Raw genomic sequence first — 15,444 nt, 5'->3', positions numbered from 1 at the left:
TATATGAATTATAGAACTTGGAAGATCGACAAAAGGTTTATAGCTCTTTTTGGAAATCGCAAGCAAGAGAAAAAACAAGGATAGATAAGAATCCAGAAAAAGGTGTATTACAATTTTTCCTAAGACCCTCTATATATACTATTCATAGTATACCAAAGGGTTATGGCTCACTAATTATCATTGATGATCAAGCTTAATTACCATGCATCAATACCATGTTAATTTTGGTATTCATGAGCATTATTCTAACCCATTAATACACTTGTAACTTCAGAATCAAAGATGAACAAGAATAGAATCCAATGCCCGTTTATATAAGAAGACAAAAAGGAAAAACTGAACCTAGTCTACATTAAAAGTCGACTCGACTATAGCTTGAACCACTGGAAAGCTGAGTCGGCTTTTCCTGCTGACTCGTTTTCCTGTTTTTGCCTTTTGTCTCCCTTTGGATCTTGTATTTTTAAGACACTTTATCCCACTACTATTTGTAGTACTTGGTAATATATCTTAAGGATTAATATATACACTAAATGTCCAACAATCATCTGTTGTTTTAAGGTTTACATGATTAAGATGAAGACCAACAACAATGAATGATAGCACTAAAAATGGTGAATTTCAATTTGGAGAAGATGGCCCACTCTTAATAAGAGTAAAAAGGTAATTCCAACTTAACGGAATTCTGTAAAAATTAAAGCACTAAAGCTGCATCAGTTGATTAATGCGTAAACATATTGCTACTATGTGGAATATTTTCAAGAAAAAGCTGTCACTCGTGTTTCGTGCTAAAAAAGACAAATTACAATTTACAAATTACAAAATATCAAATTTAACTATAAAGTTTATACAACAAATAATTTATTTTCATTACATATTAAATAGGAGGTACAGAAACGGGAACAATAACATGCCATTTGAGAGTTAAGCATGAATCATGAAATCTAAGGAATATCCCTTTGTACTTCTAGTAAAGTGAAAGTATGAAGGTAACATACATCGTCTCATCTTCCCGCCCCCCCCCAAAAAAAAAAAACGATGAACAAAAACATTTTAAATCGTCACCGAGTTGTATATGTTTGGCCATGGACGGATCCCATAAGCCTAGAGCTTGCGACCTAAAATTTCCTCTTCAACACATCTGATTTCGTCTTTCAGTTCCTGTAACTCACCCTTACGAAAATGCCCTGCATTCTTAGTCTTTTCAGTGATCAAGCTCAGCAGATCCTTCAAGCAAGAAATATACTCGCTCTTCACTTCAATGGGTATGGATGTTGAAGTTACCGCTCCATACTAATAAATGTCAGGTTATGTTAGTAGATTAGTTTCAGCTATCCCATATGGTTAGATAAAAAGAATACCAACAGGAAAGATGAAAGTGCAGAACATATTCTAATTAGCATAAGCTGTCAAATTAACTGTCAACATCAATACATAAGAGTACATTATGGCAAGAAGTCCAAAGCAAAAAATAAATTGCAAAAAACAGATGCTGACCACACTAAAAATACAAGTTCAAGAGGCACATTTCCTGACAAGCATTCGATATGAGAGATACTTGAGCAGCCTCGCTACTGCCTAGTAGGGGCTTGATGTGTATTGCAGAGGGACAAATATTATGATCGCAGAGGCTTGTCCCTAGGAGTTGCTAGGAAGAACAAGATTCTGGAAATGGTCAAGCAAAGACTTTCTGGAAGGACAGAGGACTTGACTTTTCTTGTGTCTTTCGGGTGGCTTCCATTTTATGTTGGTGTTTCCTCTTATAACAGCCTTAAATTTGAGATTTAAGATGTTATGGTATGTGATAATGCTAATTGCAAGTGAAGAAGGTTAATGACGGTTACGCAATGATTTTATAGGTGATTTAGGGTATTTGGAATGACCTTTGATACACTTGAAGATTTACAAAAGAAGTTCGGGATTAACAAGCAATTAGCTTATCGCGTGAAACTTGATTTTGTGCTAAGCTTGTAACGGAGTAAATAGGTTATAGAATCAACTTATGAGCAAATTTATATCATGTTAGAAGTTTTATTTAAAAAATTGAGTGTAGGCTAGAAAATCCCTACAGGTAAGGGAGAGAGGTGAAAATCGAATTGTTATGGCCTGAGCTACTGAATTAGAAAAAAAGGGAAATGTAGAAGAGGAGAGGGAAGGGGAAAAAAAGAAGAAGAAAGGTTACAGCAGCTGATTTTCGAGTGTCAGTCACTCCTACCACAAGGTACTGATCACACTTTTTGCATGCTTAAGCTACCATTAATTGCTTCTATATATAGTGCTAGATTTCTATCATGTATCCCCTAGAAGGATCTAGCAAATACATAACAGAATGCACAGCTATTACATTTTATTCTCTGAATCTGTCATAACAGAATTTAGTTTGTTTCCCCCTCTTGTGCCACGTTTCAGCATTTAGTTTCTCCTTTCCTTGATTGCTCTTTTTCTTCCTTCTGTGATACGTTACCCACTCTTTCTCTTTAATGAAGGGCATAACACGAACCCAAATAATAAAGGTTAAAAGTAAAGTCCTTAACCATTAGACTAACCTAGGATTCTCATCAAGTTGAAAGTTATTAGTGTTGATTTATGGTAAAAAATGTCGAAGGAAATAAGCAAGAGGCCAAGATCTTTAAAGAAACTCATTTTGGATTGACTAGAGCTAATGACCTTTATCGGCTTTGGTCCAGTTTAGTTAAGAAAGCATAGTCTGATATTTTTGTGAAAAATAAGTTGTTTATCATGATTAAGGATCTAATTAGAGATATATTAGGACTAACCATATGGGTAAATGGTAAATTGATGCAACGTCTCCAGGATATGAGCACCAAAGCAAGTAGCTGAATATAAAGCTTTAGGGGAGCGATCCAAGTTGTGTGATTGTTTTCTTCGAAGCTTAAAAGCTCAATCTACTTAGAATAGTAAAGGAATCCTAAAAACTAGGTATGCCAAGATAACGAGTAGAACTCAGATCAAAATTTGCACATTTCAACATTTCTCCAAATAAAAGTCAAAACTTTTTTTCAGATCGGACTTAGACTTTAAGTACTCCGATTTGGCTCACCTCGGTTGGACTCGAATTAAAATATATATGCTTTTTTGAGGATCATATTTTTTTTAACAACATGCAAACTCACAACAATAATGTCTTGCTCATAGGATACAATTTGCCCAAAGTTGAATTTAGACACATCCATATGTCTATTAATCTTGAAAAATACAAATTTGTGTAAAATAAACTAAAATATCAAATATTTGGACGCAGTTGGAGTTGGATGTCAAGTTGAATCGGAGGCAGAGTCGGAGTCAGAGTTGGAGTCAAATCGGATTGTCGCACTTTTATGAGATTCGACTCCGGTCTAACTCTGAATTGAAAGTTAAGACTATGTAATCTGATTCAGAGTTAGATATATTTTTCTTGGATTCTAATGCAAATTATTTTTCATGGATTCAAATCAAATTATTTTTCATGGATCATATCGGACTAGGGTCGAAAACTCATTGCCCATCTTGTCATCCTCCGAATCATTTAAGAGGCCCTTCCACTAATTTTAGCCCTAGGTCACACGTAGTGACATTTTTGGCATCAAAAAGTTCAAAAATTTAGGTCAATAATTTCTTGATTGGGATTGGTATTCAAAGAGAAGTTCATTTTGTTATAGGAGCAATTGGTCGAAGAACAACCAAGGAGTAGGAGAAATTCCCTCTATTTCAAATATTCAATGTTTTGTTTGATGGTTATGATTAATATTTTATTAGTTTTTAGGTAGCTTGAGCTTATGGACATTATGAATTAGCTTATGTTGAAAATTGAGTAGTTGGAGTGAAGGAACATAACAATATCTAACTTTCAGTTTTGAAGATTGTATATTTGGGTTTACATAGCTACATTATATTATTCTAAATGATAATTCTAAGGTGCATTTATTTCTGTTTTATCTTGGTTATACTGTTCTTAAGTTTTAAAGCTAAGGTTACAAATTACTCAAGGTCTTAACGTGGTTTTCTTACATTATACCAAATAATGAACCGAGTCAGTTTGCTTTTATGCATTTACTGGTACGTACGAACTTATCATTCTATTGAGATTTGGAAAGTATGTTTAGCTTTCTAAATATACATCAATGGTAATAGTCTGACCAATATTTTTTCCGTTGTGAGATCTCATTCTAAGGAGGTTGGGGAAGTGAGGTTGTTACTCTCTAGCAACGCTTTTCATCGGACATTTGTGTGATATCTGACAAATTTATAAGCCAACGAATGCATCAAATGCAATAAATGATGAACCCAGATCACACACAACATTCTGAGAGTTGAAATCTCTCACTGAAAAAAACTCCTTGTGTGTAAGCCATAGAAAAATGTACCTTCCTAAAAGCATGTATGCAATGACGAAGTGACTTTTCAGCCTCCAACACAGGCAAAGCTCCCTGTTCACAAGGTCAAGTACAAACTATTAGCTGATTGCATAATGCATACATAATGACAATCTTTCTCATTTACTTTCAGAATAAGATTATGAACTCCAACTTTTGCATCGTTCAAAAATCAAATAAATAATTCAAAAAAGACTTGTTTAATTCAAAAGAGGCATGCAAGCCCATGTTGCTTCTTGTGAATAATTTTTTCTTCTACACAACATGCGCCAAGCAACTAACTCACCTAAAAGTTATGAATTCAACTGTGGTGGACACCTTATCATAGGACACATCCACTGTCTTCTTTTCAATCCTTTTCAATAGATATAGTTTGAAAACATAATAAAATAACAGACTCCAAATAACTATAACATCCTGAATTGAAAAAATCAATGCTAAATATGTAGTCGATGAAATTTCTCATGACCTTTTTGCATGAATCTGTCCATCTTTGACCTTTTAAAGTGAATTCAACTACTCAAGTTTTTTGAGCAACTCTGGACTGTTGCCTCTTTTGACAACTCTCCTCATATAAATTGTAGTTTGTTTTCACAAATTTTCACCTTGGGAAGAATTCTAATGGGTCATAGTTCTAAGAAGTCGCAGAACCTCACTCGTTCAAGCAATATAAGATAGCATTTGACCTCTCATAGAAAGAAGTTGAACCCTGAGCACTTGTGAAATTGCAACCAACATCACTTGATCAATCCTTGACCATAAGGCCCAAAAGTCACCCTGATTGGAAAGCCGCACTCAAAGCACTAGCAATAAGGCAAAATATGAGTAACCCAAAAGCATTCCTCAAATATGGGGAACTTAATCAACAGGAAGACAAGGGCAAATAAGATATTTCACAACTTAACGGCCAATTAAACGTTTTTAGCCCATTAATGTTATTGTAGTTTTAAGTACAACATTACAATGCTATTATGTGGAATTTTTTTAAAGATTTGCTACCACTGGCGTTTCATAAAAGTATGTTGCTACCATATAGAATATTCCTAATAATAATCCTAATTAACAAAATAAATAAATAAGGCAATTCATAAATTGTAAGAGAGAGAAAGATCATAATCAATTGGGGAACTGGATCACTGCAAAGAGGTGACATGATTTGAGAATGTAAATGGGAAAAGTTAGGAAAATATATATGGAAATAGAAGGGAAAAAAACAAATTTGGGAAGGCAAATGGGTTAGCTCCCATTGTTAATACTCTTAAGCTACTTGTTCAGTAAACTTGGCTCACTACTGAAATTATTTTTCTTAGCAATCAATTCAATAACATTGTAATGTTGTGCCTTCTTTTAACCCACATATTTAATAATTTCCCCATGTACATTGATGTGATAATTTGTTGCATGTTTTGTCCTTAATCATAAGCACCCTTCTACTATCAGAAAATGGGCTCGCTATTGACATAGGTACAACAACAATACTAGAGCCTTAATCCCAAAAGCATAGAGGTAGGCTACATGAACCAATATATCATTTCCATTGCTCATCCACATGTATTCTTCTCCATTCATTTTAATTTTCAACCATCTCAATTTGTAAGTCAAGATCCTTCATATATCTTTCCAATCCTGCCCTCCAAGTCAGTCTTTCTCGCCTTTTTGAGTTTCTTGAGCTCCAACATTGTATCTTTTTTACCGGTTCACAATAGGTATGAACCTCAAAATCTAAGAGTCTTAGGGGTGTAAGGTTATGATTTTGTATGTTCTTGTTAGATCAATTAATTTAGTTTCTAGATAACCTACATCCCTTTTGTATCTCACCTTGGTATGGAGGTGCATACTACTCTATCTGTCTCTCTGAAACTGCACATTGTATTGGAAGTTGAAATATAAATTTGTTGTAGGACAATAAGACAAAACCCAAGTGGGTGGAAGATATAAGTGAATGAGATAAAGAGAGAATAAGTTTGTGCGTGAGACGTGAGTTTAAAAAAATTAGCAGAGACCATTGCAAAGAAAATAGTGCAAAGTGGGGCAAACTAAAATTATAATGTAATAATGTGGTAAATCGCAAGAGGTAACGGAGTGATGGTGCGGTAACAGGAGTGATATGGTTACTGTAACACTTAAATATCGGTCAAAACCATAAGATAACCCTTGCTACGACCCAAAACGCAGTTTTTTTAACCTTTATAATGCGCCCGACGCGATGCGGTGCGACCTTGGTTTTACAATATGACTGAAATAGAAAACACACCGCAATATGAGAATGAGCTAGGCATGACCAAACACAAAGTTGGCCATGAACCGATGCCAACGTGTACGACATATAAATACTCATTACAATAGTTTATATAGTTACAAATTGAAAATTCATATAATTCATTTTGAATTCATGAATAACATTTAATTTACTTATTATTTATGAAAACATGATTATTGTAAATATGTAGCATTTTACTTATATAAAATATTTTTGAAGGTAGACTGCATGAAAAAGCCCAAGGCATGACACAAAACAAAATGGTCGGGTCTTAAGCTAGGGACACCTTTCAAAGCTTTTGGCATACGGGCATAACTGTAACACAAATGGTTCGTGCTTAGGCCTTGTCTTCGAAGATTTTTTACCCTCCATTTGAGTTATCATTCTAGGACTAGGTGTACAAAGATGTGTAAGGGGTTTAATTTATTGAAGAATGGAAAATATGAGGTTTTGTGAGATATAGGGCAATATTTTTATGTATCTTATATATGTGTACTGGGACTACCATGTTTTCTTACAACCTTTTTTTATTTGTATAACTCCAATATATTGATAAAAGAACCTATACATAAGAAAATCACAATAAAGCCCTACGGAAAGTTTATAATCTCCAACTCCCAACCATTCTTCTCTCACAGTTTCCAATAGAGATTAACATCGTGAGAATAGAAATTACAAATATCAGCAAAGTAAAGGTAAAATGATATCTGAATATAGAAAATTTGTATCTCCAAAAGGTGCAATCTGGCACAAAGAAAGCATTCAAGATCGTAATCGCAATGCTTTGCAAGTGGACAAGCACTTTCAAAATTAGGTAAGTTTCTAAAAATACGCAATCCTTAAACCTTTCTTCTATAGACTAGCTTGTTTCTTAGGAGTTAGAACATTTATGGAGAAGAAAGCTTCTCTCTCAATATAACTTTACTGGTTTCAAGTTGGGTAGTCTAAAACAAACAACTTAGTGTAGAAGGATAGCAATATTATCAACTTTAAGTTGGGTAAGCTTTCATTAACAAGTAAGAACTAAGAAGGGCATAATTTTTTAGTTTGAAAGCAGCAGGGAGGTTTACTCACATCAACCAAGCATTAGTGTGGTCTGCGTCACTTCTTAAATCGAAAAGTTAAAATTCAATTTCTGAATTATTTCTCATTTCCTTACAAGGACTTGACAACATAACAAATAGTCTAGGTAATGCTATTTACGTAAACTAAATCATACATAAATCTCCATTCTCGACGAATCAAGAACAATTAAAATATGTCCTAGTAACTAAAACACATTTAGATAGAAACGTTTATGTGCTCATAAAAGCATATAAAACAATTAACAACATAAAAAACAAGTTCATCCATAAAATATAGTCAACATAGAAGGCTATACGTATACTGACCGTTGTTTCTTGATCTTCTAGCTTAGCAATCTCCACATGTGCAAGAGCTTTCAGTGACTGTAACTGTGAGTAGTCAGGGTGTCAACATGTGCTTCACTGCTATAATGCAAATTCACTAATAACTTACAACAAGAATAACACTCCAAGACAATCAATATCACAGGTATCATGTGCCAGCTTAGTTTGAGTGAGGCAGCCCACCTCAGACCATTGTTAACAATCACCAAACTTTGGTGTTTTTTATATAAAATAAAATAATAGAAGGAAAATCAAATTGAGAATATGAGAAAACTAATAAATAAATAGGAGAGAGAAAGACATTGAAAAAGGAAGCAAAAAACCACGTGTTAGAGAGCACAATGTGTAGTGTCCAAATATATTATAAATTTGGTGTTTTTAATTAAAATTAATCGGGGTAAATAAATTGAAAATTATGAGAAAACTAATAAAAAACTATGAGAGAGATTGAAAAAGGAAGAAAAACACCATGTGTTAATGTTAGAGAACACAAGGTGTTTTTCAAAAGTGTCCAAATATATTATTAAAAAAATTGAAAATACCAAAACTCGAGGCTATTTTTAACTCTGCAGTGCTCTCAGCATGCCTCTGAAAAAACAAATGCACAGCTTAAAACATAATTATTTAGATTTTTCTTTTGAAACAAATTGTGCAGTTGAATCGCACACCTCTGTTGCTCCAGCTCATCCCATGGATCTTATTGCCTCACCCCTTTAGAGGCACTAGTCTACTAGCACTTAGATTGCATCTAACACCTAGTCAGGCACACTTTTGAAGCATATTCATTTTATATCAAATATCAAAGGTAATTTTTATAATAATTTAAGCATTTGGTGACACAATATACTTCTGTTCAGTTTAGGTTCAAGAAATAGCTTTTATATTAGGTAGACTCAAATATGCTAATTTTCTAACATAACCCCCCCTCCTTTTAACCCTGATTTTTTAGGGTTGCCTCTTTTTCTGTTCCTCTGAGTGATAGTTGAATTTACAATAGTTGGCTTACATTAAATTATTTATAGCCCATTTCATTTCTAATAGCAAAGTCTTTCTTTTCTTTTCTTTTTTTCCTTTTTTATCATTTCTTTTTATACTTTTTTTATTCTTTTATTTTAAGTTGTAACAATATCTGATATAGACTAAAATTGTACCCACGTTTCCTAACGTTTAAACTCTAAATTAACATTTCTCGTTTCCATTTAAGTTTCTCATTTCGTATTGAATTTCATTTTACGCAACCCTACCCTTGTTAATGATAGTACTAACAAAGAGGTTGTTTTCAATTGACCCTTTGTAGCAAACATTATGGACAATTTCACATAAATAAAAAGTGCACATGATTTAATTAGTGATTTTACTATATTGCATAAAGAACTATAAATCTTTAGCCCCATCGATTAGACTTTCATTTTGATAAGTACAATTGTTCTCGACACCATATAAATGCAAAATTAGCCCTTTTTAGACCATATATTTCATAGAAAAAATTAACAAAGAGGTTATTTCCAATTGACCCTCGATATCAAACATCATCTACAACAACTTTGCATAAGTAAGAAGTGCATATAAATATCTTGATCGAATCATAGGGTAAATACAAAGGCTACAACGCATCGCATCAGCCACGTTGTAAAGATATTAAAAAAAAAACTGATATTTTCTGCGTTGTAAAGAGTAAAATTATAGTTTGCGTTACGATAACCATGTCACTCCCGTTACTGCATCACCGTTCTGTTACCATGACCGCGACCATTGCATTTTTACACTTTGAACCGAATAGAAAAAACCTTGCCCTTTCCTTTGAAAATATTAGTCCGTTTAAGATACAAAATTTTTATGTTTCTTATCTTGACCACAGACCCTATGTTGCATAGATGCAAACAACACAACTTAATTCCAAATTTCTTCCTCAACCTCCCATGTTTAGAAATTGAAACTAGCAACTCTAGAATCATAATCGCAACAACTTGGATCAAGATATACAACGCAATGCCAAAATGACTTGTTCCAACCAAGAAAAGATTACGATTTTTATGCTCAAGACTAACAAAAGTTGAAGTATAACAAGCCTTTTCTTGCTTGGCACAACCAATGGGTGATAAGAAATTTGGCCAAAAAGAAGTAACCATTTTAAAATAAAGCCTTTAAAAACTAGGTAAAAAGAAAAGAAAAATAAAAAAGACAGATGCTAACCAGTATGGTTAATGCAAGGTGTTCATCTTTCCCGATACCTTGCCCATATTTAGGCACAATTTTCTTTTCTTTAGTTCCATCCAAAACGCACTCAGCTATCCTGTCATAAAAAGAGAGATTTTGAATCTAGAATCAATATGCGAACTAGAAAAATACATAAATTCATGCAAGAAAATCTTCAACTCTCCACTTCCATGGATGATACAGAAAATTGGAGGTGCCACAAATAAAAGACCTAACAAGTAGACCTAAAATCAACTCCACTTGCATTAATTCTTCCCTCTCTTCTCCAGAAATACCCATTGTTAGAAACCATAACACAGTCGTAAAAAGAAAAAGTGTATTAGCAACTTTTCTTAGCACACAATTTCATAATTTGGGTTTGATTCGTGGTCCTCAGGAAGATTTTCCGATCAACAAAGCAAAGTACAAGTTTTAAACTTGTTTCCCTCATATAAGATCTTCGTCTTTTCTTGTTTTCATGCTTTCTCGGTGGAATTTGCCTAACAAACTCAAAAGCTTCTTTGTACAAATAAAATTACTCATGCAGCCCTGCCTTAAACATAATTTCCCAACAGTTTGCCTCTTATTAACCATTAGTATTTTGGGTACAAGACATATTGAATAGGACAAGCATGATCTAGTGCATCAATGATGGTTATGGTAAAAAAAAAAAATCAATGAAAATGTTGAAAATTGTTTAAATAAGAAAAGCGACAATAGGCCATATTTAGGGTAATAGATCAACCAAAAAAGCTCAGGAATCGAGATATTATTATTAATAACTGCAGTCATTCATTTATCAATAATTCATATCTCCAATTTTATGAGTTCTTTGGGTCTTGCACTACCTTCCAATCGCTTAACAAGATTAGAAAACCGCGACAATCAATAACACATTGCTCAGTTGCGTTGAAATATTTGAGCCAATAACCGTACTACAGAAATTTCATAGCACTAAGAGAGAAGTTCCCAAAAATTAATTGATCACAATTACTTATCAATCTCATAAATTTGAATATTCTTCTAAGCAAAAAAATTAGCTCAAGTTTCCTTGCATTGCCTGCAATTACCATGACATGAAGACAATCTATAGAATAATAATAAAGACTAGTTCACTACAACATGATATAATAACTACCGAGTAACAGTAATCGTTCTAATAAAAGTTCTAATTAGTATGTCGAACTGATTCATAATTAAAGATCCACTGTAGATGACTGAGATGTTACAAACCTGATAGCATTTGTCAAAAATTCTTTTGCTCTATCAAGTTCCATATTTGCATTTGACGTCCCTATTTTTTTCATTTGTTTAAAATTCAGCAAAGCCAAATTAGCCAATCCAAGCAAGTTTCCCCCAACCTGTCAAAAGAAAGCCAACATATATTTAATACATATGAAACATTAGACAATTTGACCATACAGGCATAGTCAAAACTAATCATGCAATTTTATGATTCAAATATGGCATATTGAAAAACCAATTGTACAATTGTATGGCATAACACAGTCGTAGAGTATGAAACATTAGACAACTTGCCCACACCTTATATGCACCTCTTCCTCTCATAAGTTCCTCTAGGTTCCAACCTTCTACTCACAGTTTTCATTCTAAAGTCAGCAGCTAAACAGTTTCTAGCTCACTAACTTTTGACTGTTTTGGCCAAAAATTATTAATTTTTCATTTAAGACGTCAAATGATTGCAATATAAAAACCCAACAATAGCAGCCAGAAAATAAAGCGAAAAATATTGCAAAAAATCATTAGTTTTTCAAACGAGACCACCAAGAGAAACAGATCAAGTAATGACTTGAATAAGAATTGCATTGTTTTAAAGATAAGAACTTGGACCTGGATGTGATCTTTGGGGAGTAATGTCCTTCGAGCATCAAGACACCTGTAAACCGCAACATATAATGTTCAATTGAGCTAACATAAAAATTTGAATTGTTCAAAAAAATAAATGCATACTTTCACTCGCTTTCAAGAGTCCCACATTTAATTTAATTTTAGAACAGTCCCAACTTTATGAGCAAGTTGCTCAAAGTAATCCTAAAAACCAAATTGAGCTTCTTAGCAGGTACCGTAACACAGCCATGTAGTGTAATTAGGTAGGTTCCTTTTATTTAAAACACAACATTTCTTTCCGACCAACCTTATCTTTCTGCTTTCTATTACAGATACCATTCAAAAATGCTTCTACTTCATATTCATTTACCTTTTTTTTCCCTCTTTCATGCTTGAAGAAACTTTTCTCTAGAAATATGAATACATCTATGAATAGTTTCTGATATATTTATACTTGTATAGAGAAGAGAGTGAAATATACAATGCTAGAAAGGACAAAGAGGAATGGTCTTGCCAAAATGCAAAAAAAAAAAAACTTTGCAAACATAAATCGTGATGGAAGTCATTAAACTTCAATTATCTCTTAGCCCTTAGGGCTTTTCATCTTTCTTTTCTATTCTTGTGTGTGTATTTTGATAGATGGAGAAGGAACAACTATAGTTTATTTATTTGTGGGGGGTTAAATCCCTCCTACTTCGCTGAAGAGATTCTAATTATGTAACTAAAGGCAGATGATTACATGAGCTTGTTCGCGCCACTGCACAGAGGCTCTCAAAACATGCTTAATCTGAACATAACGACACAAACTTGAAGTTCCTCGAGCTAATTCCTCGTGAATAATTTGGGTGTAAAAAATGTTCGTACGATATTGAGTGATTTAGTACTTTTACATACGCACATAAAAGAGTATTGATGGTAGCACTGGTTCCATATTTCAACATTGTAAGCCCAGAAGTTACAGCAAGATGAGCGTTAGACATTGTAGCTAACAAAGATTATACTTGATTTGTTTATCCTTAATACTAATTTACAACTAAGAACATACAAAATCACTTCCTCAAAATACAATTTGATCAAATCAGCGTTGTTTTAAGTCTAAGGATGCCGAAGATGAATTTGAAAACTACCCTTAATGATAGGACTTGAAACTATTCTAAGTTTATCATAAGGCGGGACTGTTGACAGTATATGTGGAAAATATGATGTCTTTTTTAAAAAAAAAAATTTACACCACATAGTATGAACTATCACCTTTCTAGTAGTTCTCTTGCATCCCTTAATTTTCCCAAGTATTGCAAAGTTATTGACAAACTTTCAGCAGCAATTACTGTGGCCAAAGAATCCCATCCCTGTAACGTTCACAAAGTCAACAATATGGCTCAAAGAAGAAATAACCAAAATATGCAAAGCCTAATTACTTTGACAAAGCCAGGTTGAGGGAAGACTTAAAGCAAGAGCAGTATCTTAGTTACGAACTTATGGTTGTATTGTCAAAAATAGAATGACGAGATAAAAGGAAAAAAATTGAGCTTCAATCAGTAATGGAATAAAATGAACAATACCTTCGTGAACTCCATAATGTGCAAAATTTTTCTTTGTACATTTTCGGCCTTGCTAAGTTGATTAGTAGATTTTATATAAATCTGCAAACAAGGTGGAGAGAATATTTATCATGTATGAAGAAACAGTTGACAATACATACAAACACAATTTAATAACTCAGAGATTCACAAAGACTAGAATATACGCACTATTGCACCTATCTACAAAACATATGCACAAAACTGTTATGGAGAACGAAGCTTATGAGCCACGCCATGAAGTTATGGAAGTGGGTGACAGAACATGCATAAGGAAAATATACAAGAAATTTTGAAAACCAATTTGGTCCTTTATACAATTTTTTTGTGATTTACATGAAGTTTACGCTATTGGCATTATTTTGTGTATAATAAGCTTTTTATAGGTATTTCCAACCACGAAGCAAGTTCCACACCGTTTTCGAGCCTTCAAACCTCCAAACGAAAGCCAATAGACTTGAGCACGGTCCAAAACCATCCCATTAACTAGATTAGGACATGATTAGAACTTGTTAGTGTGGTTTGTAGGAAAGAACGTTAATTTAAGCATAATCAAAGGAGAATATTGTGCACATAATATATTATTCTCTGATCATTGTTTCCATTATTATCTTAAACACTTGTATAAGTATGATGTAATTATTCAATGGCAATAATATACAACTGTATTCATCAAAACCCTAAAACATCTTCTTTAATCTATTCTTCATGGTATCAGAGCCGTAAGGTTCCGATCCCCGGCATACCTCTTTCCGGCATACAGTACTTATCTCTTAATGGCAGATTTGGACAGCGAAACCGGTCAACAAATGGTTTCAATAGACCAGATGTTGAAACTGTTCAATTCAATGAATAAACCGACACCCTCTATTGAAACTACATCCCCGACAATCATTCTTGCTGAAAAACTTACCCATCGAAATTACTCAAAATGGTCAAAGATGATGCACATAGCAATCCGCAGCCGAGGAAGTCTCACACATCTCACTGATGATCTTCCAGCAATTACTGAACCAGACTACCACAAATGGGTTCAAAAGGACCTTATGGTTATTTCTTGGATAATCAAGAACATACACCCTGATTTGGTGTCTCATTTTCTCGATTACGCAACGGCGAAAGAACTTTGGAAAGGGATCTCAACTCTTCTCAGCAGCGGACAAGATGAGCTCCAAATTTTCGGTCTCACCAACAAAGCTGCAACATTGAAACAAAATAGTGACTCAATTGAAGTTTTTTATGGAAAATTACTTACCTTATGGAACGAGATAGATCGACGATTACCCAATCCTATGACTTGTGCCAAGGACATCACAATTTTCAACACCTTTATCCAGCAACAAAGGCTCTATCAATTTCTTGCGGGGCTCAGCGAATCTCTAGACTGGGATAGGCGAGATTTATTAAATCAAGCCCCTTTACCGACGGTAGACAAAGCCTTTGCAACCATACTGCGGGAAATCACACGGCGACCCATCATGAAAGTAGACTCATCATTGAGCTATTCACCTTCTGAGATCGGGCAAGGTCTTATGTCTCGAGGAAGATTCGAGCAACCATACCGCCGAGAGGATGATCGAAGTTATCTAAAGTGCACTCATTGTGGTGGCACACGGCATACCAGGGATGAATGTTTCAAACTTTTTGGATATCCAAAATGTTGGGACCAAGCAAAGCAACGAGGAAGGAATAATTTGAGGCCACCAGTGAAGGGAGGACATCATCGGGGAAATGAACAAAGTGGAAAAGCTAATGCAAGCATACTAGGGGCACCACCACCG

General features: G+C 34.1%; 1 protein-coding gene across 3 annotated transcripts in view; it reads right to left on the bottom strand.

Moving 5' to 3' along the window:
- Positions 1–304: 304 nt before the first annotated feature.
- Positions 305–15,444, bottom strand: part of LOC130804876 (uncharacterized) — a 33,349-nt gene continuing 18,209 nt past the window's right edge. The window contains exons 11-18 of one of the 3 annotated variants that reach the window (XM_057669507.1): positions 13,646–13,726; positions 13,335–13,432; positions 12,087–12,132; positions 11,469–11,596; positions 10,233–10,332; positions 8,022–8,084; positions 4,362–4,424; positions 305–1,290 (exon numbers count right to left, since the gene is read on the bottom strand). In XM_057669507.1, the coding sequence (XP_057525490.1) occupies positions 1,102–1,290; positions 4,362–4,424; positions 8,022–8,084; positions 10,233–10,332; positions 11,469–11,596; positions 12,087–12,132; positions 13,335–13,432; positions 13,646–13,726 (768 nt within the window). In that variant the 3' untranslated portion in view covers positions 305–1,101. Of the gene's footprint in view, positions 1,291–4,361; positions 4,425–8,021; positions 8,121–10,232; positions 10,333–11,468; positions 11,597–12,086; positions 12,133–13,334; positions 13,433–13,645; positions 13,727–15,444 lie in introns of those variants that run through there. The other 2 variants (XM_057669508.1, XR_009040067.1) reach the window with 2 other exon arrangements.

Source organism: Amaranthus tricolor, chromosome 17 (assembly GCF_026212465.1).
Source record: "Amaranthus tricolor cultivar Red isolate AtriRed21 chromosome 17, ASM2621246v1, whole genome shotgun sequence".
Lineage (NCBI taxonomy): Eukaryota > Viridiplantae > Streptophyta > Magnoliopsida > Caryophyllales > Amaranthaceae > Amaranthus > Amaranthus tricolor.
Note: the sequence above shows the minus strand (reverse complement) of the source record. Positions and strands in the feature narration are given on the sequence as shown.